Here is a 23,789-nt window from a genome sequence, read left to right as displayed (position 1 = left end):
CATTCTAAAGCGCGTACATGTTCTACACTGTCATACGCCTTAGTGATATCCAAAGTTGAATACTACTTTCTAGGTCGATATGGGCGCACCAAATCGAGCACCCACGTCTGAAGCCAATTTGACATGGGCTCAAAATCATGTTCTCTATCAGCCAATTATCTATGCGGTCATGTAAGATTCTTTCGATGAGTTTTACTAGGTTATATGTAGACCTAATGTTATCTAGTACATAACCGGCACCTTGCTTTTTTAATAATGGGACTACTTTTGCAAGTCTCCATTCAGGAGGAATTCACGAATTTTTATTAGAATGGTTTAGCATGGCAAGTAATGCGTGTGACCATATCTTAAATAAAGTGTTTATTATTGCCATAGTAATGCCATCAGGACCTGGCGCTGAATCAGGCAGCTGGCTTAGTACAATTTTTCAGCTCCGAAACTATAACTTCATCGAAGTCTTCACCATGAGTGCGTGATAGGGCAAAATCGACTTAAAGCGATATTCTAGACCTTTAGCAATATGTTCCACTAATTTTACCAATTCAGAGGGCGTTGGAACCATATAGTCGACGTTTATTTGTGCCAGAAGGATATTTTCATTTCTCAGAAATCTAAAGAGTTCTCCTCTGTTGGTAGCCTATGGAAGAAAGCCGAAGTGCTTACATTCAAAGTTGTCTTTCGCATTTGCAGCTGTTCTTTTAAATGTTGCTGCCGCGAACTTATAGTCTCTCCACTTGTCGGTAACCTCTATGACACACGATGCGCCTTTTTTATTGCTTTTCTTTGTCACTTTAAGCGTCGAATAGAGTAAAGCTCAGCAGCGGATAAAATACTGTTATTCCTGTTAAGTGCGAAGCAATTATTGGCAACAGTGGCACTTGACAGTATCTGTATAGCCGCCTACGTCTTGGTGTTCTCATGGTCGTTTCGTTAACTTGGTATGTACCACAACTGGCATAGTATGACAAGAGTTTATGACGAACATAAATGATAGGTCATGACATGAATGTCATGACATGCGTGTCATGTAGGTCATAAAACAGCTGTCTACGTCTTAGTATGTACCAAAATTGGCATATAGTATGACAATTAAGAGCGTATGACGAACATAAATAATAGGTCATGAGATGAATGTCATGGCATGCGTGTCATGTAGTAGGTCATGAAACAGCCGCCTATGTCTTAGTGTTCTCATGCTTGTTTCGTTAACTTCGTAGGTTCCCTGCCCACTGCATCGCGTAACATCGATTCCCAGAGGGCGTGGGATCTGCCGGCTTTTAGATGCGAAGCATTTCTTGGCGAACATTTGCCACTTTGACAGTATCTATCTAACCACCTACGTCTTGGTACTCACACGGTCGCTTCGCTAACTTGGTATGTGCCAAAATTGGCATAGTATGACAAGAGTGCATAAAAAACATATATGATAGGCCATGACATGAATGTCATGACATGCGTGTTATGTAGGTCATGAAAGTGCCGCCTACGTCCTGATGTGTACCAAGATTGGCATAGTATGACAAGAGTGTATGACAAACTTAAATGATAGGTCGTGACATAAATGTCGTTACATATACGTGTCATGTAGAACATGAAACAGCCACCTACGTCTTGATGCTCTCATGGTTGTTTCGTTAACTTGGTAGGCTCCCTGCACACTACTTCGCATAACATCCGGCTGATCCCACAGGGCCTGGGATCTGCCGGCTTATAAATGCGAAGCATTTTTCGGCGAACATTTGCCCCCTTCACAGTATCTATCTAGCCACCTACGTCTTGGTGCTCTCACTGTCGTTTCGTTAACTTGGTATGTACCAAGATTGGCATAGTATGACAAGAGCGTATGATGAGCGTAAATGCTAGGTCATGACATGAATGTCATGACATATGCGTGTCATGTAGGTCATGAAACCGCCGCCTACGTATTGGTGATCTCATGGTCGTTTCGTTAACTTGGTAGGGTCCGCGCACACTGCTTCGCATAATATCGATTCCCACAGGGCGTGGGATCTGCCGGTTTTTTTTTTTTTTTTAGTCTTGGTGCCTATGCAGGGAGCCTACCAAGTTAACGAAACAACCATGAGAGCACCAAGACGTAGGTGGCTGTTTCATGATCTACATGACACGTACATGTAACGACATTTATGTCACGACCTATCATTTAGGTTTGTCATACACTGTTGTCATACTATGCCAATCTTGGTACACATCAGGACGTAGGCGGCACTTTCATGACCTACATAACACGCATGTCATGACATTCATGTCATGGCCTATCATATATGTTTTTTATGCTCTCTTGTCATACTATGCCAATTTTGGTACCTATACGGCCATTGCGTCATTCGCAAGTATAAATTTTGTAACTTTAATCTCGCATTTAGCAATGCTTTGCGACAAAAAAAAATGTTTTTCGCAACCCAGACCAAGTGACGCGCAAAATAGATTAAGCGTATCACATAAAAAGAGGTAAGCTCAAGTTGTCTCGATCAGCCTTGAATAGCTCCCCCACAGAAAGATAATTAAGCTTAGGTTATGCAATTCAGTGATAGCTGAGTGGTTCACTGGTTTCATTTGACCTTTTCACTATTTCTTTCTTGTGTGTAGTGCCCAGTTTATTTCATTTATCACGTACGTGTGCAGTATGATATATACAACAAAACCTTTCCCGGAATGAACATTGTCAGTGCATCCGCACTGTCGCTCGCCTTCGCTGTGCTCTTAATTTTTGCCATACGAACAGCAGCCGTGACATGGATTGTTGTAATTTAAAATTAAATTTTTTTGGTTTTGCGCGCCAAAACGAGGATCTACCCACGAAACACAGAACCTCTTAAAAACTTCTTGAAACGGCTACAAACGGCTATAGACGTCTTGGTCTATGATAAGACTGAAAATAGAATTTCTTCTAAACATAACCTCAGCACTTGGAATATGCTAGTATATATTCTATCTGCGGCAAAACCCACTACTGGTGCCACTAGAGTCTGTTTTCGTAAACATATTCAGAATGTCTAACTCAAGAACTTTTCTAGATCTTTTTGTCTAAAAGTGCATAAAATGCCAAACGACGTGTTAAAAGTGCGGTTACCGTCGGCCGTCGGCGCCACAGACAAATCGAACTCGTTGGAAGCAACATAAGTTAATTGGCTTTGATATTAAATAATTTCACACCAGAACTTCAACAATCAAGGGCGTGTTATTGTTTTCCATACGGGGCGCGCACACGACGCCTGGAAGCCATTCTATGCTCGCGCAGCAGCGAAACGCCGGCGTTGCACAGCGGTGTCGCAGAGCCACCGCGCTGCGATCACTTCGGCGACACAATCCAAATTTGTCGGACATCTCATTCTGTGCTGGAAACACTGGGAGGCAGGAAGTTTGAAAAAACGGCCATTGCCGCCCGCAATGTCTCGGTCGTGGGCTGGTCGTGGGTTCGTTATTCCAGTTGTGCGTCATTCTAAGCCGTTCTGTACATTTATACTGGATATTAATTGGAGTCATTTAGCTGTGCTGATGCTGTTTGCCGTGTGTTTTGCATCAGTGCTTCGTGACATCGGCTGTATTGCGTGTTTTCGCCGACGGCTTACTACCACAATGGCGGGATCTGCGTTCGCCGCCTTCGTGTCTCGGTGCGTCTTTGTACGTCGCACGTTCGGATAACACTTTTTCCGGTAAGTGAAATACATAGCACTTCGTTTTTCGTCAACAATGTGAATATTTTTAGGTGTTACCCGCGACAGTTCTTGATATATGGGCTCTTCTGCCCTGCGAGTTTTCGTCATTACTTTTATACGAGGGTCTGCTTGTGTTCAGCCGTTCAGCACTACCGCGCTCCATGACTTCCGCAACACCAGTCAGAACTTTGCCCTGCTTGTTAGTCTTTGTGGTTAACGTAGCACGAACCAACCGAAAGGAGTGCATTCGAAGAATGGCTGTAATGCTGAACCAGACTGAACTCGCCCTATTTTGTGTCCTTTTGTTCTTGCGTGTCTGCGCGTGTGTGTCAGTGACTGTGCAGTTTGTAGCGTTCCCACTTTATAGCAAAACAAAAATATAACTGCAATGTCTACTTCATCTATACAATTCCAAATTAAATCGTCTGCTGATGTACAAATTTCACTTGTGTTTTGTTCTAAATAAGCAGCAAAACCTTTAACCTAGTAGGTGCTTCATCTGGGAGTGAAAACACGACAACTTGGCATTTATTATTGAATGACTGTGACTGGGTCACCTTAGTTGTAATTGCAAATCTGCCTTTCAACTGACTTGATGCTATCTTATTTTGTTTCTTTCACTCTATAGACGGCTGGACATGCTTATTGTACCTTGGCGCTAGCTGGATGACGGGACCTCATCATGATCAGTGTAAGCCAATGTACTGTACCCTCTCTGGTCCTCCCAGTGCTTTTTATATGGGTTAAGGCCAGGGAGTGCTTCGTGGTAAAATAGCTAGTTGGTGTCTCACAAACGGGCATTTTTTTGCACTGGTCCATTATAAGCTGCCGCTATTATAACCAATTTCTCAGTGCCAGTGTACATACACAGTTCTACTAACAATTAGTTTCCCTAAGCCTTACAAAATGTACCTGTAGATAGTCATTGCTATGTAAGAACTCAAAAATTAACTCTGCTGTGTCATACAAGTATACCATACATGAGTAAAAATTTGCTACAACAGTGTACATTACACCTTGCTTCCCTAATGCACAAATGTATTCAAGCCAGTATTTGATTAGTTTGGTATTCTAAATGTTTTCTGTGTGATTTAGTTTCTTTACAGGAATTTACCGTACAGCATCAGCAAGCAGTCTAATTTAAGATTTATGTGTGCTGTAAAAGGTGCGCTTTGCCACTAGAATTGATAAAACATGGGCCGAGGCTTCCATACAAGGACAAACTTCAATTTCGCTCTACCACCATCAGCACTTGGCTGGCGCTTGCAAAATGAATCATCAGGTAGCTTGTGCCAGACTGTTTTTTAACCTTATTGTGAGGAGATCACAAAGTGATGTGTGGAGGCGCCTGCGTCTGAGATGTATATTGCGCTGCAACATATGTGCGTGTAGAACAGGCATGATGCTCAGGGTTCCAGCAGTTTGCAGAGGTGCTTTTAAAATTTTGTCATAACTGCAATTTTACCTGTGCTGTTTTTTATCACCTATTTCAATAATATCATTGGAGGTGTTATCAGAATTTAGCAATCTATTTGCCCTAGCCCATTAGCCTGCCACATTTGCCTTTTCACTAGGTGGGAAATTATTCAGCATGGACCATTACTTGAATACACCTTTTTGTGTGCAGTGGCTTCTCAATTGCGAGTCAACATAGATTCTCAGAATTACCTGAGGCTATAGATGCACTGATGAATTTGCTACCTATATGAATCACTTTGCACTTTCTTGTGCAAACAGCATGTTAACACTTCCAAGACTGTGGACAATGTTATCGTTTGATCACATCGTGAGATACTTTCAATTTTGTATGACGCATCATCCAAGGTGTTGCATCATTTGTGTGAGGTATTGCCCTAAACCAATTAGGGTCACATGAAAATATATCAACAAAAGTGATTGATCCAGCTAGGAGTGTTGCTTTGGAACACTACTTTATCACGAGTCCTCCTTTGCATGCTACCTGCTTACTCTGTACTGTGTCATGTTTAAGTTTGAAAAGAAGGCAACAGCTAGGCAGTGCAAAATGTCAAACTTGCTTTTAGTTTAACAATATAAAATGCTATTTAACTTTTTAATTAAGTTAGTACATCATTTACCTGCAGAGTGAATTACTGTTTTAAGCTGATTATATTTTGCAGGAAGCTTCTCAGACTTGTTTGACAGGTTGGTAAGTGGCTTTTTAGCCACAAAGCACTATATAATAATTCGAAGGTTGACTCTGCTATGCAACTTAATGACTATATGGCAGGAACAAGGTCTCCAAGTTGTGGCGCTGGCTAACACTCCCAGGGTTCTACTAGAACACATAAATACCCAAGAAAGTGGATGGGAAAACGACGCCGCTGTAGCTCAATTGGTAGAGCATAGCACGCGAAATGCGAAGGTTGTGGGTTCGGTTACCACCTGCTGCAAGGTGTTCTTTCATCCACTTTAATTTCCATTAATTTATCGTTTATCTCATTTATTAAGCACAAGTAATTTCCCCTATGTTGTCCTTGGTGTCAGTGTTTGTTGGCTTCTTATGATAGGAAATGTACTAGTCATTTTAACATGATCGCATACATACCTTAAGATACCCATAATTTAAGAGAAAGGAGTGCTTAAATTTATTTTTAATGTGAGCAAACTTCTTACTTAGCACATATTACTAATTGAAGTGCCAATTTCAATATTCCCATTTCCTCCCTCGCCTTCTTTTTCCTCTTCTGTGCAGGTATTGCTTGCCTATGTCTACAAGAACCGTCACGCGTGGCCTGTAACAGCAAGCTTTTGTGGGCAGCAAGTGCTCTCCTACGAAGGCTGGCCTACTCTGGCAGCGGCGGCAAATCATCTTCAAGATTTATCCATAATCACCTTTGCTGCTATTTGTCACTCTTGTTGATTACACTTTCTGCGTCTTTTCTAATTTATTAGGTAATAAAGTATGAGTATGTGACATGGTGTGAAGTTGATGTCTTGCTGCATTTTCGCTTGCAATCATCTTTTATGCATGAAAAGCTCATCGTACAGTTTATGAAAAAAAATAACAGCATATTATAATTTATCTTTCAGTTCTGGTAACATGCAACGTACAAGGAATTCACTAATGGATGATATGCCGAAGAACTGGCCATTATTTCTGCGTGATGCTGTGCAAGCATGTGGCGTTACTTACAAGAGGCACCCACAAAGTAAGTTACAATTTACTTTTAAATGAAGCATGGACATCAGAAAATATATATTTATATTGCTAGTTAGAGTGGTTTGCAGAGTATTTTTCCAGATGTGTACTATCCTTTATTTCTTAACTCATAGCAGCACAGTGTTCTGTTTCGTATACTGGTGTAATGCTATTGTGCCCCCTGTAGCTGAAACCAGGATGTAATTTTTGCCTGAACTGCAGCATCACTGACAATTTTTCTTTGCTAGAAGCTATTTCAATTTGGTGGAGACCCAGCAGGGCGAAGTTTTGTCAATAATGACATGTTTCCAGAAGAGGGTTATAGCGCCAAAAAAACACAACACACAGCAAGCGAGACGGGACAGGCGCAACTTCCAACTGTTTATTCACCGCGTATGCGAATGAATATAAGGTCAAACAAAGATGGGTAGCAAGAACCACACATGCGCACGAGGTTTTTACAAAAAGCGGATAAAGATAGGTGAGGTACACACGTATCTCACGCCCGTGTATCTAAAAAGGCAGTTTCATTCTTATAAATGGAGATAGATGGGGCGCTAACACAATCGCTACAGCTTCTTTGAATATAGTAGGCCTCCAACAGTTCACGGGCTGTCTGGTCCTTACTTCTACAGCCCGTGAACTGTTGGAGGCCTACTATATTCAAAGAAACTGTAGCGATTGTGTTAGCGCCCCATCTATCTCCATTTATAAGAATGAAACTGCCTTTTTAGATACACGGGCGTGAGATACGTGTGTACCTCACCTATCTTTATCCGCTTTTTGTAAAAACCTCGTGCGCATGTGTGGTTCTTGCTACCCATCTTTGTTTGACCTTATATTCATTCGCATACGCGGTGAATAAACAGTTGGAAGTTGCGCCTGTCCCGTCTCGCTTGCTGTGTGTTGTTTTTTCGGCGCTATAACCCTCTTCTGGAAACATGCACCAACTAGCCCCCCAACAAGTATTACTCAATAATGACATGCTTCACGCAGATATGTTCTTGTTTAGGCCAATGGGTGAACATTGGAATGATATCATCATACAATACAGATCTTGTTTTATTTGCAAAATAATTCTGACAGGCGGCATTCAATTGATTGGTCTAATTAAAAAGCACTAATTGGCCAATGAGGTTGTACTACACTATTCCCATGGTTCACATCTGGAAACACTACCTGTGCATCACTCTATCCGACAACATAAACTTTTTTTTTCTGATGTCCATGCCTCGTTTAAAATAAATTGTAACTGTGGGCAAACGTCGTCTTACTGTAACAGCTCCTGCAAAAATTTGAGGGAATGTCTAATAAAAGTCTTCAGTTGTTCTCGTCAAGCTGTCCATTAGCCAACTTTTAGCGTAACGTTAGCAGGGCTTACTGAAGTACTTCTAGACGTCCATGGCTACAAAATGTCTTGATCAAGACAGCTACTAGGCTTTTGAATTAGCCGTTCAAGACATCTTTTAGACATCAAATAGCTGCTTGCGTGTTTCGTGGGTAGTTATGTCAGGTACGCCGTAGCGAGGGCTCCAGATTAATTTTGACCACCTGGGTTTCCTTAACGTTCACCATAGTGCACCCAATGCACGGTACACGGGCGTTTTTGCATTCAGTTTCCATCTGAAAACGGCCGTCGCCGTGCCTGTATCGAACCCGCGACCTCGAGCTCAGCAGCGCAACGCCGTAGCGACTAGGCTACTGTGGCGGATAACATGGAATAATCTCTCAGTCAGCAACACCAGTTTACATTCTTCTTTTTCACAGAGCTTTCTTTACCTTGTGCATGATATTTCGGTGCATACGGAAACACGGGGCGGCATATTGGGTCAGGTGAGGCTGACTGATCACGCGGTATTTCCCCAACTTCACCATTGATCATGCGGCGATAACTGCTTTCCATGAGCGCTACTTTGAAGTGTGATCTGCAGACGACGAATTCTCTATGTCTCCATTTTATATTATCAGCTGACTTCTTTTGTCGCAAAACATCCTTCAAAGCTCCAAAGAAAAAAAAAAGCACTACGGTTTTTTTTTTCTTTTTTCGCACGCACTTTCTACCTATTTTGTCAGCCACGTACAAAACACGTGCCTGCTTTTGAAAGCATGACGCTGCTACATCTCACTTCTGGGGTGCTCATACAACAAATTAACGCGTTCAGCAAACGGTGAATTTCGAGAATATCGACAACACATTGCAGCGCTCTTTACTCATCTCTGTCATCTTTCCTGAATTGGCGCGCTGCGCAATCGCCTCGTGCACCGTTTATGGAGGTGCCACTGATGGCCACCTAGCGGGCGCTTCCAACAGTACGCGCGGGAGCAGTAGCAGACGACAACGCTTTGCAGCAAGGATGGCTGAAGTTCGCGGCTGCGATTTCTCCTTTGTTCGGGCGCCAGACTGCTTCTTCTGCGGTGACAGCTGTGGGGAAGACGCTGACCTCTGTGGGAGCGGGTATGAACACGATGTTACCGGTGTTTGAGGCAACATGGTCCGCATACGTGCCAGGTGCGTCCCGCAGACAAACGCCATGAACCCCATTTACATGAAGTGGAGTTCATGTTAACTAGCCGATAAATTTTGTTGAGTAATGCGATGTCTCGATCGTTCTTTCTTTTTACTCTGCCCTTGCCGTAATGCTGCTTCTGTACCTCAATAATAAGCACCCGTCGTTAGTGCGGACTTATATCAAACAAATCCACATGGTGCGATGTCTGCATATGCCGTTGGGATTTTTCTGCTGATTAATACATGTGACGTGGCCGAATAAGTGCAGTCAAAGTCAGCCCAAGAAGAGTTATTGCAAGTTTATTGATGGAAACGCGTACACTAGTCAACGAAGTCACCAAACGCACGGGTTATTAAAAGCGCGTGTTAGCACTGTACCGCCGATGCAATTCTGATGCATACGCCGATGAACTGCCGTTCCCGCTGCTGTTCTTTGCAATGTTAAATTCCCCAAGGGAGCTGCTTGGAAGCAAACAAAGATAAAGTCTGACTAACTTTTCAGTACTTGTTTTAATGGTACGAGAGAGAGGTGCTACATTTAAAGGCAGAGCAGCGCTAGTTAAAGAAAATGAGTGCTGGCGGCAAAAGGCCGGGTTTAGTCCTCTGCGGCGTAAGCGTAATAAGAAAGAATTCACTTGAGTACAAAATTCACATGCAAGAAGGGACTACGTTGCGAAACAAATAAATTACTCGGCGTGTTAAGTCTGCTCGGACAGCATCGAGGTGTGATGACTTCCCAAACGTGATGCGAACTTTTCAGCTAAAAATGTAACAAAAATACCATATGCAGCAACTAAATTAGCAATTATCGCCCGGAACTACCTATTTTCTAAACACACTTCCCCAAAAAACCACGATATCTAAGATGCCCTCGGGTGAAAAGAATAAAGCTGTTGCTTTATTATAAAGAATAAAGCACTTGCTTGGTATCATTCCGATAAGACACAGCGTTATTTATACCCTTTACAATCTAGGCACGGTGAAAACATCGCAGCTCAAGAGAATCAACAAGAGTTATACATGAAGCAACTAGCAACAGTTAAGCATGTGCGAAGCCACGCATAATATAGATGTAAAAACATGAAGTGCGTGACAGCTGGTGCGAGAATTTACCAGGCCACATTAAACCAACAATTTCAATTCTTGCAAACTTCAGTAGCTTTAACATACAACACAATGCGCTCGTGCAGTCGTGCTGCCTAGCTAGCGCAACGCGGTAAAGAAGCGGAAAACAATATAAGCGGCAAACGGCATTCCGAACTTTAGCGAAATGCCTTTAAACCGCATGCTGCACTGCAGACGAACTTCGTCGCTTACGCGTCTATGATCGAGTGGAAAAAAACACCGACGCGAAAAAGGAAAGGATGAGAACAAGAAATTTCCCACCGAAGCGACGATCAATTGCTACCATTGCTCCCGCTGATGAGGCTTTGCGGGGAATGATTAGAAACGTATCGCCGGCACGTTTTCGCCGATATTTGAGCCCCCCACCCTGCAACAATTCTTCTCAGACATTTCTTGAAGCTTTGGCCCCCCCACACATGCGAAGGGTGTTGCCTATTTTGCTCTGAAAACGTCAATAAGACAGGGAAGCACTATCAACGACACAACCAACTGCGGCGCGCGGCTGGCTCTTCTCCCGTGTGTTCTGCGCAAGGCCGCCACCAGTGGCGCGTCCATCGGCGCGCACTACGCGTTACGCTGGTGCGTTAACACATGCTGCGGCCGTTGCGCTAGCCGCGCTGGGGACCCCACCACAGACCCTACGTACAGTACCCTACGCGCTCCCGACGACGGCAGCGCCCCCCGAACAGTTCTAGCGGCGGTCAAAATTTTCATCGCATTTTGTACGTTTCTCTCCCACGGCGCACGCACGGCGCCCGTCACACTACCTTGCCCAAGCAGCGGCAAGTAAAAGACGGCTGAAAGATTCATTTAAAACGTGGGACACAGCGCAAATAGGGACAAGAGAAGAATGAACGACAACGCGTCGTTTTTTCTGCTTTTGTCTTGTTTGCAAACCAACTCGCCCACCTTGTTATCATGCTTCGGCTGAAGGGTTGATGGTGTAAAGGTAGCGAAATTACAAATGCTGAGAACATTTCCTTTCTTTAGGACAGTTAAATGTTTTTCCCTTGCTTTTCCAGTGGTTTATTAGCGCGAACAACCGACCTTTAAGGCCGAGAATAATCGCACCATGAAGGTCAAAAGAGCGGCCGTGGCAGCGTGAGCTACCACCATGGCTACCACCCTTGTTTGAATGGGGATACCGCACACCTTTAAACAAGTGTACACCCTTTGGGCTGTATGTTTGCCGCACAACGATAATCGTCATCTGCCTTGCTTGCGTTTCCTTTCTTGAAAACGCTGCGCTCGTTACTTTCCTGTCGAGAATGATCTGTCATGCTGATAACACGCATGCCGTTCGTAACTTGGAAGTACCGGGCTCGCAGTGTTAAAGAAAGGAAATGCGTTCAAGACATGACGATTATCGCTGTGTGGCAAGATATGACCCAAAGGGTGTAATTTTGCTTATAAGAGTATAGGCCGCACTGCCGAACGCCCTCTCCTCTTGTGTCCTCCAGCATCCAGCGTCCGTCGCATCACCACAGCCATCAACAGGAGTGAGCCACTGATTCCACTAGAGGGAGCGAGCTTGCAGAGGTACCGTATAGTTGTTCGCGAACTTTCGGTTCACATTTGCTAGAGTTTTCTGTTTTCGCAAGTTGTTGGTCATTTCTGCACCCATCTGAGTCGACTCCAGCACTGTAAGCACACCATTCTTGTAGTATTTATGTTTTCTCGCCAGCACAAATGGTGGTGTCCGGCTCCTTCAGCACATTGGCTGTGACGCTACCCTTTAGATACATGCTCCCGACTTTTCTCGAAGCATTTATTTTTATCAGTTCGGTAAGGTAGTATTACGTGTACCAATAGATTTAGCATATTCCTATGTAATTTTCTACATCACTTGCCTTTCTTGGCGAAAGTGGTGCATGATTTCCATTATTGCGTCTGATTTACATCGATAATTGCGTCATCTTGAATCTATAGCCTCTAGTGCTGTTTCTCAGCATTCTATAAGCCGCGAAAGGGGCGATATATCAGCTTTGCAAGTTTCTTCAACCTATGAAACTTCATTCTGCCCTTTCATTGACCTTTTTTTTTTTTTTCGTTCCGTCGATTAGCCCATGGTGATGCATTTAAACTTGTCCGGTTCTTTTGCGGGCAAGATTCTGACTGGTGTTGTATCGCGGGCCGCTTTTTTCTTTGCTTCGATAGATTGGATTTTTTACAGGTACTGATCCAGGAGGGCACATGTAACCGGCAAACGGAGGCCTCAGGAAATCACCTGAGATGATAAAGGAGGCAGCGCAGGATCTCCAGGGCACCCAAAGGGTAGCGGGGGAATCAAAACGGTGGAAGCAGTGCGGCCCGTGCCAGGATGTGTTCGCATAAAAAATTGGCTGCCGATCTTATACACCCCTGGCCTCGGCGAGCCCCAACCCACAGATCAGTTCGGGTTCTAGTTTTGATGACCCCGTTGCCGCTTTGGTGTCTTGGAGGCGCCGCCAGTAAAGCGAAATAATGACACGTTGTTATAACTAGTTAAAAACACGATTGAATAAATATTGTTACGTCCAGCCGCCAACTTGTGACGCTAAGTTCATCACTACCGCGCCCCACGACTTCTGCAACACCAGTCAGAACTTTGCCCTTTTGCGATTGTCGTTGCCGTCTTTTTTGTTTCCAGGTAGCTGTAGACCTGTAGGTAGCTGTAGCTGTAGAAGTGCGGAATATCAACACTTAATGGAATCAAATGGGGAGGAAAAGGCACCATTAACAGGATGTTATGATGCGTTGATGGCATCTGTGAAGCACATTGCACATTGTCACCCTTTTAAACCTCCTGCGTTGTGTAAGCGCAAGGAGGACAATAATGATAATCCCCTCTGAGTAACTGGCAAACGCCTGGGATTCGGTGCTGCACGCAGCGTTTGTTTCCAGTTTTCCAGAGTAGTGATTCTGGACACTGAATAGAATATCAATCTAATAGTGCCAGAAGCAAATTAAATCTAATACCGAATACTTTTCGAATAATGAAGAGCTGTTATCACAATTAATATAAAACAATGTTCAGATCCTAGTATTCTTAAATTTGGCAAGTTTCTATCAATACATAGCATTTTATGAAGGATTGTTTATTGAATGCACAAATGGTGCCTTAGCAGCAAAAAAGTAGTTTCTTCGCGTGCTCAGGGCTCTTAAGCAGTGCGAATAACCGTTATGCACCTTATAAGGTATGGCTACCTAAGTGACGTAGCCTGCTCCGCTACGCAAGTTCTCTTGTTCTATGTCTACTACGCCCGCGGAGGTCAACATTTACCCTACTTTTGCTTCAATTTTATGTCTATTTGGACGCTGTTGACGTTCTGAAATATACCAAACTTTTTCGGAAAATATTTGCGTTGACGAATAGGAGATTATTCGATTTGTTATTCGAAATTTTAGAATATTCGCACACCTCTAGTATTATGTAACTGGCGGTAGTTACCAAATGACCTGTATGAAAATGTTTACTTGGTTCTTGTACAGGCATGTTGGCGTTTGGCTACTGTATATAGTATCAAGTGAATGGCAGCACATAGCAGACTGAAATGTTGTAAAAAGTCTATGGGCCAACAGGAATGCGGTTCCTTCCAGATATAGTGCAAAAAAGTACACATACACACGAAGAAGACACAGCAGACGAGGATGAGCACTACTACAAACTGTTTATTTCAATCTACACACCCTCAAATTTTATAAAGTGAGCCATATGCAGGTGTCATGCCCCCTTCCCCATGCAAAGTTGATAAAACCAAATCTAAGAAAGGGTGCAATACTGCTATTTGCTTCAGACAACAGGTTAGAAAGTCCAGTCTAGCACTGTAAAAGAATAAAAGCTTCGCTTATTCAGGCAGGTGAATTCTTGCAGATAAAGAATGCATACAAAGCCACTCGAGCTGTGTAGTTTGCAGACTTGCCCAAAATGGTGGTCTCATAAAATCAAGCCTCGCAACAATGTGTGCTGATATAACGCAACCGAGCGTGCATATTTGTCATCTTCTTCTTTTTTTTTTCTTTTTTTTTTTTTTCTCGGCCTTTAGCACATGCTCCCTGAGCCGGTCGTTGATACACCATTTGGCTTGGCCGATGTGCACACTTCTGCACTTCAAGGGAATGGAATGTACCACTTGTGTCGCACATCTTGCATAGGGGCAGTCATGCCTGGTTTGGCAACCTCATTCGCAGTCATCGCAAATTCGAGGGCAGAGCCTAGAAAGCTTGCTAGGAGATGTGAAGCCCACAGGAATACGATGCCTGTTCGCAACCTTCTTGATGGTGTGCGAGACCTTAGGCATATAAGGCATCATTAAGGGTCTCACCGTCTGTCGCTGGGTCTCCGCCCTTTCCATTCCAGCTCTGTTTACCTTCTGCAGGAGAGATTAGGCCACCGCACCAGTAAGCAAATCGGGGAATCCCGCTGCCAATAGGCGACCAATCTGATATTTCAATCTGTGCTCCATGGTATGTGGGCACGACTTTCGGAGCACAGCATCCAGGCACTGAAACTCAATGCCCCTTTTTAGTATGAGTGGGCAGAGCCAAAAGTCGAAAGAACTTTCTTGACCCATGGGAGGTACTCTCAACATACATGGTATGTTGGGAGTGAAACTCAAACCCTGCAGGGCAGGGTTTGAGTTTCACTCATGAATTGCCTAGCACTGAGGGGTTACAGTTCCTAGATCTTATGCTAAGGTTTCGCAGAGACCGTGTATGTTGGGAGTACCTCCCATGGGTCAAAAAGGTTCTTTTGCCTTTTGACTCTGCCCACTCAAAAATACTACTAAGGGGCATCGCGTTTCAGTGCCTAGATGCTGCGTTCCGAAAGTCGTCCCCACGTACCATGGAGCATAGAGTCAAATATCAGATTGGTCACCTATTGGCAGCGGGATTCCTTGAGTTGCTTATTGGTGCGGTGGCCGAATCTCTCCTGCAGAAGGTAGAAAATGGAGCTGGAACAGAAAGGGTGGAGACCCAGCGACAGATGGTGAGACCCTTAATGATGCCTTATATGCCTAAGGTTTTGGACAACGTCAAGAAGGTTGTGAACAGGCATCGCATTTTTGTGGTCTTCACAGCTCCTAATAAGTTTTCTAGGCTCTGCCCTCGAATTTGCGATCACGGCAAACAAGGTCGCCAAACCAGGGATGAACGGCCCTATGTTGTAAAGTGAAGCGTCTATTATTTTGCACAGTGCTGAATTGGACTTCCTGAACTCTGTTGTCTGAAGCAGATAGCAGTATTGCTCACTTTTTAAGATGCGTTTTTATCAACTTTGCATGGGAAAGGGGGCGTGACACCTGTACGTGGCTCACTTTATAAAATCGGAGGTTGTTTTGATTGAAATGAACAGTTGATAGTAGCGCTCGTCCTCGTCTGCCATGTCTTTTGTGTGTGTGTACTTTTTTGAGCTATATCTCGAGGTAACTATGTTAGACCAACTAGCCCAATAGACGGTTTTTCTGGGGGGAATGTGGATCACATGTGCAGGCCCAAAGAACTCTACATTAAGTACTATTTTAATCTTTTTAAGCATGAACACGGCAGTCTAATACTATTAGCGCAGTCTAAGAGCGGTGCAGAAAAGCTTCGTGCACGTTCAGCAGGTGCAGCGTAAAAAGAATTTCTTCGTGCACATGTCGTGTCCTTACACCTGTCTGCTACGCAGTGCTGTCACGGCTGACAAATGAAGTACCATCTTCTGGAAAATGTATGTCAGGGCGCATGATAGGATGCCTGGTGAAGCGTCAATTTGATCTACCACTGCAGACCAGCGATGAGCATTTGTTTGTGAAGAGTTGTAAAATCTGAGAAGAGACATAAATTTCATGCCTGTTGTCTACAATTTACTCCAGTGTAGAATGACAGAAATGGTTTCACCCGAGTAATGTTTCACCAAGTATCCCAATGCAAAGCAGTGGTTAATTTCAGCTAGCAGCTATTAAGTTTCTTCATTTAGCTCGCACTTGAATAAATAGTTTAGGCACAATTAGGAACTGGTCTGTAACTTCCTGTGTTCACCCCGTTTCCCTCTTTTATTTAAATTACATTATGAAAAAATTTGGGGGCAGAAATGGCAGCGAAAACTATACTTCATGGTATTTAGCCCAGACCAAGGTTGAGGAACGTGCCATTTGATCTTACAGTTGCGTAGTGTGGCCTATGAGTTAGATGCGACCCACAATGAAGGAAAGAAAAGTGCCTAGCAACGACATGCAATAATTCCAGTCATGTAATGCCGTAAAGGGAGGCCACTCTAGTCACACATGCGCAGAACATTTCTGTGGTGCCACTAGGCTGCACCCATGGTACTGAAAGCCACGTGCTTCCATGTTCATGCTAAGAAAAAGGTCAAGGTCGTACACTGTTGCACCTTTTTCCATTTTCGCATTAATTGACTGGAGGAGACACGAGCGTGTAGTGCCTAGAAATGTAGAAGTGATCTTTGTAGCCATTGGCAAAAATTTTCCAGGCCAATTGCTGCATGTGCAACTGGAGCTATTGCCAAGCCATGTACTGGTACCACGGTTGTAACCAAATGGTTTCAAATATAACCAAATGGTTTCTGCAAAAATCTGCAGTGTGGACAGGCTTCTGTGAAAGGAAAGTTTAACATTCTTTTGCCCATAGCAGCACGCTGCAAAGGGAAACTGATACTAATTCTTTAGAAAGCAAACATGTAGTGGACAAAGACTTCTACCTGGTCAGAAAATTCAATCCAGTACCACCATGAGATCAGAAAGTAGTCAGGTATATGGTGAATTTTCCTGTTCAAAAACACAAGGATCCGCTCACTCTCTCAGAAGCTTTAATGGCAAAGCATAGGAGCCCAACCATAGGGCTCTAGCAGCCTGTGTCACTCGCTCATTGGCCACAAAGATTTTGGCAATGACGCTTTAGTTAAAAAGCTGCAACGCTTGTTTTGACTGTAATAGACAACACAGGTTGAGCTCTGGCGGGTTAAGTATAATTCAGAACAGGCGCATGCACCCATAAGTACACTGCCGCACTCTGACAAGTAAATAAGTGTGCTTACATATTCACAGATTTCTACAACTATGCCAAGTTGCACAAGAAAATAGCCCTCCCCCCCCCCCCCTTTTTCTTTAATTGTTACTTACCTTGAACAGACTTCCTTGTCACCTATAGGCACTAATTAGCTTGCAGTGGGTAAACCATTCGGAGATGAAATTGCAATTTTAAAGTGGAAATAACACTGTGCCCAAGCAAATCTTGCCGTATCTATTGTTTTTCTAGTCCTGCTATGCTGTAGTTTATTTGGCTGCATTCAGAAGTACATCTGCTTTGTTTTTACAGAGGGGCATTCGTTAGGAGCAGCAACAACATAAAAAGGCCAGCATGCTGGTGGTTTGGAGGTGCTGCCTTTCACCGGCAGCTGTGAGGGCATCTGCGAAGACTTTCGCAGCAGGGCCAGCATCTTCACGATGGCCTACGATGACCCAGAAGACTCTGAACATGTCAACACGATCTCGGCCGGCCCGCTTTCAGGCTGCCACAGCCAAGAGGCGCACACTACGCGAGATAGTCATGGCCCCCGCTGGTGATACAGGTGAGCCATTTCCTTTAGCTGGCCTGGAATTTATAAAATATGACCCTACATAGCATCTCTGGAGATGAAAATACCTATCTGCTGCATAGTAAAATGTGCTTAGTAGGATGCACATCTTTAAAGGTGTTCTTCAGTGGCTTTAAAATGGCAAGGAGAAAATATGAATGGTGTGTGTGTGTGTGTGTGTGTGTGTGTGTGTGTATAAACAAACTTCATGCTGATTTACACAGCAGTCCACACTTATAGAGAACACTGGAGCACATGACACCGGCTCAACAACGCCACCAGTGGCATCTGTGGCGATACTTTTGTGCAGATGCAGCCAGTGCCATGGGCGCGGTGCTCGGCTCATGTCGTCTGCTATTGAGTGTGGCTGCTGCTTGGATTGTCGCGGAGCAAGCGTTCACACTTTTCTGGAGTTGGCTGGCAACTGCTTGGTCAGTCTCATAGTCAGCAGTTAGGGCATCACAAAGAATATCACTACATAGAAAATTAGGTTGTCGTTATTTTTATTATTCCAACTTAAGAAGTCGGTCATGACAAGCTGTCCTACGTTGTTCTCATTACCTCATGCTGTCACTTGCTGTTATTAGAGGGTGGTGGCACAGCTACAATTGGAATTATCTGTGTGTTTGTTTTATGCAATGCCTGTGCATTAAAACATCATTCTAGCCGGTGTGTAGGCTGAACAACACACTCAAGCGACTCAAAAGCATGTTCGGCGGAATGTACAGGGGATAAGCATGATCATCAGTATGGGTTATGTATAGCTTTCATGGTAATAATGACGTGTTTATCACAAGTAACAATCACTTTGGTGTGGAGTGCTAAGTTTTGGAGTATGAAAAAGTACTTTAAGTGTTTGGGTTCAAAGCGTCTTGGAGATAGTGCTAGTATGTGTATGCTTTAAATAGTGCATTGGCCTTATTTCCATAACCATAGCTCAACAATATGCTTTCTTTCATTGACTGGAATTCAAACCAAGGTGCAACCATGTGTATCTGTGAGAAATGTAAACCTTTGACTCGGCAGGCATTTCTTTATAAAGTAAGATCAATGAACAAAAAGGCTGCAGTGCGATTGTGCTGAGGTAAGGCGACATTTGATCTTGTTGAAATTAAGCAACGCCATTGAACACATGAACTGATTTCAGAAATGCTTCGTCAGCCGGGCAGGCTGCCGGCGAACGGCTACTGGCAATGACGACAACCAAAGTGATATTGTAGTGTTGAAAAATTCTTTGAAGCATCGTGGTGCGAGGAAAGTTACTCTTTCCAAACAAAAGAGCAGCTTGCTAAGCAGCGATCCAGCTATGTCACCACTGCTTAGAGTGTCGGCACACGACGCAAGCCCGAGCACCAGCCATGGCACTCGCTGCACCTGCACAGAACACGCAGTGGCGATGCCAAGTGGGGGCCACATGCTGTGGTGTTCCTTTTAACAATGGACTGCTGTGTACATATAAGGGTCAAAAGAATGGCATGAAAGTGCCACCCACCCAACAGTAGCATCAATCCTCTGCAGCTTTGTGCCACTTTCTGGTGGACAACAGTTCTACAAAATTTTGTCTGTCCTGCAGATTTCTGCAAAACTTATTTGTTCCTTCAGAGGCATGGCATGAGAAAGCATTGTTTGATGTGAAATTGAGGAAAACTTCCCTTGCATTTTTGAAGAGCCCATGCAATGAGATGAGTAACAGAGCCCAAACAAAGGAAGTCTCAGGCTGGAGCCTGAGTCTTCCCTTGTTCGACCACTGTTTTAATCTCCATCTCCATCTTCCTATGAACCTCTGACTTGTTTGAATTGACGCAGTGAGAGGCGGTTGACATAGGTCCGTATTAATACCTTGACACCTGGATTTATATACGTACTGTTTTATATTTTCTGTACTCGTTAAGCACAACTTGATTCCTAGGCTCGCTGGGCATTTGCAATTTTGTTTGGCAGACATGTAGAAGCGTGTATGGGACACTTCTATGTGGAAGTCGTAAATATTGCACATTGCAAGTTACATGCGAGTAATTATGTTTCAACCCATAGATATGGAATAAAATTTTTTGTCTAGGAAGCACAGCATGTTGTCAAAGTTCTGCCAGTCTTTTGATGCTAAAAAGTGTTGTGCATAAAGGATTTGTTTGACCTTTCTTTTTTTTTTTTCCTTCTTTTGCCGCATCTGGAGTTAGTACATGGGAAAAAGTACATTCTACCAAATTCTTGGGAATTCTTTGGTGCAGTATGCATTCGTACTGAATTCTCATTTACTTAAAAACTAATGTAACACACATGACTGTTTTCCAATATTTCTCACCGACTGGCGGATTAGTAAAATGTATAATGTGTACTTGCCTTGTGCTGTTCTCATGATGCTTAAATTCGTTTTGACATTTATTTTGAGATAAAAAGTCAAAAAAACTAATGAACTATTTATGCCCTAACTCAAGCCAGCTCAAGAGTTAACATGTTTACCTGTTACATTGTACAGTGCCATCTGATTCCATATGGAATAGCTTGTACTGGCATGCTAACCCACCCATTTGTAGTGGCTTGTGCAGTTTTTGCATTTTTATGTGCAGTTCAGCTGTTTCTTTTTTTTTAAGCCAAGGGGGAGGAGTTAAAGTAAAAAGAGGTTAAAATGCATAACCTTAGTGCATTCACCAACAATGGGTGGGGTACATGAAGCCATCAGGGTCACTTCCAGTGTGAGCACTCATAGTGTTTCATTGAAATCTCTAAGACAGATTTTCTTAACCCTGCATTACATTTCAAGCTCCTTGGTGAGAGATTTTCTTCTTGCAAGCTGTTAGCTTTGAGCCATATTATGCTGCAGAAGTGTTCATGACCTGTCAACAAGGTTAGCTAGACCAGTCGGTACTTGATTGAAGGTGAAAAACCAGCGAAAAATGTGTACATGCGCAAGTAAGACGACGAGACTAAGCTGGAAATCATGTCACCTGAATAGCCTCTCCCATTGTTTTCCTGATGTGTTTTTCACTGGTTTTCACCTTCAACGCAGATATTCAAGCATATCTTTTTTTTTTGGGGGGGGTGCAAATATTCAACATGTATAATAAATATTTAATACTTCTATGTTTAATCACTGTACATATTCAGTTTGGAAATTTGATGTTCGATTTCTACAAATATTTGGTTATAGCCAAATCTACAGCATTAGCATTGTAGCCTGCCTGCTGTAGAAAAGGGCTCAGTCATATGGTTCATTGTCCACTTCAAGCAACTGCTATGAGAGCAACATTTCACTTCACTTTATTACCTTAAAACCCCATTGGAGGGGTATTACTTAAGGGGTGGTTGATAAAATAAATATTAGAAAGAGGTGTTTATTTTGGAATATGAGTTACAATAGCTTCGGTAAAGGCAGATGGGCTTGTGTTGGCTGCGATGGTGTGTGGAAGGCCATTCCAGTCCCTTGCTGCTCAAATAAAAAATGATGCTTCAAAAGTGGTGTTTCGGGCATGTGCACGTGCAACTTGAAGCGGGTGACTGGTGTGATGAGATATGTACGAAGGGGGCACGATGTATGTTGGGTGATTAAGGGAGCTTTAAAAATATACATGTCAACAGAAGAGAGAGAGGGTGGCAACCTGTTGATGGAAATAAACCATTGCCAAGCCAGATTCTGCTTTCAACGATGAGATGCTGATATCGTATGAACATGATGTGGGAATAAACCTAGTAGCGCGATTTTGTAGTGGCTCGAGTGCATTTATGATATAAGTTTGATGCTGGTTCTGGGTGGAGATGCATACTCAAGTTTCGATCTTACAAATGATTGATAGGCCAACGCTTTTACTTGTTGTGGAGTATAACGTAGATGTCTCCTAAGAAATCCCAGTGATTTATTAGCAGCTGAGATGATGTTAGTAGTGTGCAAGCGCCAGGACAGATCGCAAGATAGTGACACCAAGGTATTTGAATAATTGGACTTATTCGATTGGAACAATAGCGGCAGAATACGTAAATCTGAGGGGGTTACAGCAGCGAGTGAAAGACACAAGTTTCCATTTGTTAGGATTTAGGTTCCTTTGCCAGCGGTTACACCATTGTTGTGCATTATTAAGATTATTCTGGATGAAAGTGTGGTCAAGTGTGTTAGTAACTGTGCCATAGATTACACAGTCATCTGCAAACATATGAATGTTACATGATACATATGTTGGTAGATAATTAACATATATTAAACAAAGAAGCGGTCCTAAGGCAGATCCCTGCGGGACACTTGATGTTACGGAGAGTCTGCTAGAATAATGGTTATTAATGAAGACAAACTGAGAGCAGTTAAAAATGCTTCAGTCCATTTTACCACATCGGGGTGTACATTTAACTGGGACAATTTTAGTAGCAAACGTTATGAGGAACCATGTCAAATGCTTTAGCGAAATCCAGGAATATGGCATCAGTCTGAAGGTTATTGTCGAGGTTAACATGCAGATCGTAAAGGAAAGTGGCCAGCTGCGTTTCGCAAGGATACCCTTTTCGAAATCCATGTTCACAAGGGTGAAAAAAGCAGATTGAATCTAAAAAGTTCATGATATGCGAGTATATGAGTGTTTCATGATTTTCAAGGGACACTAGTTAAAAATCTAGGACGATAATTTAATGGGGTGTCCCCGTTACCTGATTTGAAGACTGGAATGACCTTGCCTACTTTCCTGAGGAGAGTGACTGCTAGAGCAACATTGTTAGGTACGCAGCAGACACATGTTTAATATTTTTTTAAAGTTTGGAATTCATACCATTCACACCTGCTGACAACGAAAGCTTGATGTTATCGATGATCGAGGTGACGCCCTCTGCCGACAATATAATTGGTGACATACGCTCAGTTATGTTAGTAGGTGTGGGTAGGTCTGGAGTTGGTCTCATTAGTAAATACAGAAAAAGGCTGGGTTAAAAATGTGGGCACACTCGCTGTCGCTGACCAATTCGCCATGTGCATTTAACATGCTGATCATGCACGCCTCCTGAGGGTTTAATATTTGCCAAAATTGATGAGGGCTGTGCACAAGCATTTTAGGCAGTTCATCATGGAAGAAGGTGAATTTAGCATTCCGTATAGCCCTCGGATAACAGTCTTCAGCCACAAAATATTTCCCCCAGGCAGATAGGTGTCTGTTCAGTTTGGCTGAGCAGAAGAGGCGCCTCTTTTTGTTTTGGTCGCCTTAAGTGTTTTCGTGAACATTGGCTTGTTTCAGTTTCCGCGGAATGTTATTCTTGGTATGAACTTATCAGCGAAGTCACCCAGTTTGTTCTTAAACATGGTCCAGTTTGCATTAGCAGGGCGCGCAGAACATACGCTCTCGAATGTAGGAACGAATGCACTCAGATCATTATTAATAGCATCATAATTACCTTTATTGTACAGGCAGATAGTTTTGTTGACTAAATAGCATCTTACGGGTTGAAACAAGAATGTGGCGTGAATTACTTTGTGGTCACTCACATCGGGTGGATATGTTATTGACGATAAGCTTTCCGGGTTACTGGTTAGGATGAGATCTAAGATGCTAGAAGTGCTATGTGTAACGACTTAGCGACTTTTCACTTGATCATTTACAAAATTTCTAACTGAGTGGAAATCGCACATCTTTACGGGCATTGAAGGATGTTGTTGCTTTTCCTATCTGTGTTCCTTCTTGTACATTTAGACACGGAATAATATGCAGTAAATGCCATGGTGGCTTAGCAGCTACGGCGTTGCACTGCTAAGCATGAGATCGTGTGATCGAATCCCGGCCACGGCGGCCA

At 43.3% G+C, this 23,789-nt stretch overlaps 1 protein-coding gene and 1 long non-coding RNA gene across 3 annotated transcripts in view; both read left to right on the top strand.

Moving 5' to 3' along the window:
• Nucleotides 1–3,280: 3,280 nt before the first annotated feature.
• On the top strand, nucleotides 3,281–6,612 carry LOC129381102 (uncharacterized). Its single transcript, XR_011892287.1, has 3 exons — nucleotides 3,281–3,674; nucleotides 4,306–4,368; nucleotides 6,391–6,612. It is a non-coding gene; the product is annotated as an uncharacterized lncRNA (long non-coding RNA).
• A 5,298-nt stretch (nucleotides 6,613–11,910) lies between these two features.
• LOC126548591 (growth hormone-inducible transmembrane protein-like) overlaps nucleotides 11,911–23,789 on the top strand; it is a 38,580-nt gene continuing 26,701 nt past the window's right edge. The window contains exons 1-2 of one of the 2 annotated variants that reach the window (XM_050196847.3): nucleotides 11,911–12,010; nucleotides 17,771–18,023. In XM_050196847.3, the coding sequence (XP_050052804.1) occupies nucleotides 17,813–18,023 (211 nt within the window). In that variant the 5' untranslated portion in view covers nucleotides 11,911–12,010; nucleotides 17,771–17,812. Of the gene's footprint in view, nucleotides 12,115–17,770; nucleotides 18,024–23,789 lie in introns of both variants that reach the window. The other variant, XM_050196846.3, reaches the window with a different exon arrangement.

The sequence above is a fragment of the Dermacentor andersoni genome, chromosome 1, assembly GCF_023375885.2.
Source record: "Dermacentor andersoni chromosome 1, qqDerAnde1_hic_scaffold, whole genome shotgun sequence".
Lineage (NCBI taxonomy): Eukaryota > Metazoa > Arthropoda > Arachnida > Ixodida > Ixodidae > Dermacentor > Dermacentor andersoni.
Note: the sequence above shows the minus strand (reverse complement) of the source record. Positions and strands in the feature narration are given on the sequence as shown.